The 2,435-nt window shown below is 38.7% G+C and overlaps 1 protein-coding gene across 1 annotated transcript; it reads left to right on the top strand.

Annotated features, from left to right (window-relative positions):
* Positions 1 to 353: 353 nt before the first annotated feature.
* On the top strand, positions 354 to 1,676 carry LOC149949835 (uncharacterized protein F54H12.2-like). Its single transcript, XM_090169516.1, has one exon. The coding sequence runs from the start codon at positions 354 to 356 to the stop codon at positions 1,674 to 1,676; it is 1,323 nt and encodes a 440-aa protein (XP_090025642.1).
* Positions 1,677 to 2,435: the final 759 nt, after the last annotated feature.

The following is a 2,435-nucleotide window of genomic DNA, read 5'->3' as shown; positions in this document are numbered from 1 at the left end:
TACCGAGGAATAGGGGTGCAGAGGGGATATGGTTTGGGAAACATACTCGCGTCGGCATTTCGTAGTGCCATGCCTTTATTTAAACGTGGAGCGCAATATCTCGGAAGAAAATTTTTAGATACCGGAGCGAAAGTAGTGACTGACGTTGCCAGTGGAATACCTATTAAAACCGCTCTGGCATCCCGATCAAAGAGCGCGGGTCGGGAAACTTTATTATCAACCGCGGAAACCATTAAGAAAATGACAGGGTCGGGGCTTAAAAAGAGACGTGCAAAACCACGAAAAGAAGTCACTCGAGTCAAAGTCAAGAAAAGGAAAACAACGTGTCCTAGTTACTCCGATATATTTTCGTAATGGCTCTATTACACCCGCATTCGAATGGATGTGTGAACTCTGAATTGGACCTTTTTCAAGTTCCGTTAACGCAGACGGGGATCATAGGAGGTGAATGGGTCGAATACGATCCCATTTCCAGTATTTCCAACAATTCAGCGCTAACTTTCTGCGTTAGTGGGAATTCAGAGACGTATATAGATTTGTCGCAAACTCTTTTACACGTACAAGTTGATGTCACGAGAGAAGATGGCGAATTCCCGAGAGCCGCAGTAATCGCGGCTGATGGTACCGTAACTACTGCCGCTGATAATATAGCACCTGTAAATTTGTTTTTACAAAGTCTTTTCCCCGAAGTTCATTTATTTTTAAATGAAAAATGCGTTACGCCAAGCGCTCAGAATTACCCATATAAGTCGTATTATCAAACAACATTAACATTTGGAGACTCGGCTAAAACGAGTTTTCTGACCAGTTCTTTATTTTATCACGATACGCACGGAAAATTCAACGATTTCGCGAACAATAAAGGTTTCGTCAAAAGAAGGCATTTCGCGCAAAAAGGAACGATTGATATGATTGGAGGTCTGCATTTGGACATTTGTCAGCAACCCCGCTATCTTCTTAATTTAGTGGATTTAAAATTTGTCTTTGGAAAACCAAACGTTGAATTTTGTTTACATTCTGACATGAAATGTAAACTCAACATAAAAATGGCCTCCCTTTATCTCAGAAAAGTTAAACTTATTCCCGAAATCCCTCTGTCACATGCTAAAGTGTTGCAAATGGCGAGAGCGAAGTACCCCATCACGCGTACCGAGTGTACATCATTCTCCATTCCGGGTGGAAACCAAAGCGTAGTTCAAGATCATTTATTTACTGGTCAAATTCCAAAAAGAGTCGTTATTGGAATGGTTAAACAAACGGCGTTTTTGGGCGAATTAAAATCAACCCCGTATAATTTTCAACATTTTGATTTAAATCATATTGGTCTTTTTGTAGACGGAAATTCCGTCCCCCATAAACCGCTTACTCCGAATTTTGCGGGGCATAGTTATATACAAGCGTACGCTAATTTATTTCTTCAGACCAATCAATGGGGTATAGACGAGGGTAACCAATTATGTCGCGAAGCCTTTGTTGGTGGAAACTGTCTTTTCGCCTATGATCTAACAGCTGATCTTATGAACAACGCTTCCCATTTTCACCTGGTTAAAAACGGAAATTTGAGACTTGAAATAAAGTTTGCGAAAGCTTTACCCGAAACCATCGCAGTCATCGTATACGCCGATTTTCAAAGCCTTATCGAAATTGATAACAACAGAACCGTCTTATTTGACTAAAAACAATGGATACGATACAACTAACTAAAATTATGGAAATGGATAAATTCACGAAAGACCTTTTCCGTGGCGTGTTTACAGCTGATCAACTACCAAAACACGTGATATATTTTCCGTCTCTCTACATCGTAAACACTGATACGTCACAGGGCGAAGGCGAACATTGGGTGGTGTTATATTTCTCTAACGAAAAGGTTACAGGTATTTCCCTGAAATTCGAGTACTGAAAACAGATGGAGCGAAGTATTAATTGTTTTTGTTTTTCTAGAATTTTTCGACAGTTTCGGCAACAGTCCGGATTTTTTCCCTTTTAATAATTTTGTCGAAAGAAACAGTGCGACAGTGACGTTTAATTCTATGCAGCTACAGGAAACTGGGAGTACCACGTGCGGGGGGGTTCTGCGTTTATTTTTCTCTTAATCGGTGTAGAGGAATAAGACTATTTGATATTGTGTCTAGATTTTCTAAAAATAAATCTGTTAATGATAAAATGGTTAAGGAATTCATGTATTCAAAATATTCAATAAATTTTCAATGATAATAAGTTTTTTTTATTTATCAACACTTTACAAAAACCAAAAACAATTTAGAAAATGGATTTTTTTACACGTTACACTCGAAACATATATTTCACTTAGGTCTTACGTTTTAGCAAATCTATCCAATGGTGACCATACGATAGAGTTCTTATTCCGTCTCCCAAAATGTATCGTTTATTGTCGCAAGGACTTAACGAGAGTTTGTTTTGAGTGACTGTAA

The sequence above is a fragment of the Leiobunum rupestre genome, chromosome 3 (genome assembly GCF_980474605.1).
Source record: "Leiobunum rupestre chromosome 3, qqLeiRupe1.1.hap1, whole genome shotgun sequence".
NCBI classification, from domain to species: domain Eukaryota; kingdom Metazoa; phylum Arthropoda; class Arachnida; order Opiliones; family Sclerosomatidae; genus Leiobunum; species Leiobunum rupestre.
This window is presented reverse-complemented; position numbering and strand designations above follow the sequence as displayed.

Excerpts from the sequence above, each read along its gene's own strand:
- LOC149949835 (XM_090169516.1), top strand. The coding sequence starts at position 354 with ATGGCTCTATTACACCCGCATTCGAATGGATGTGTGAACTCTGAATTG.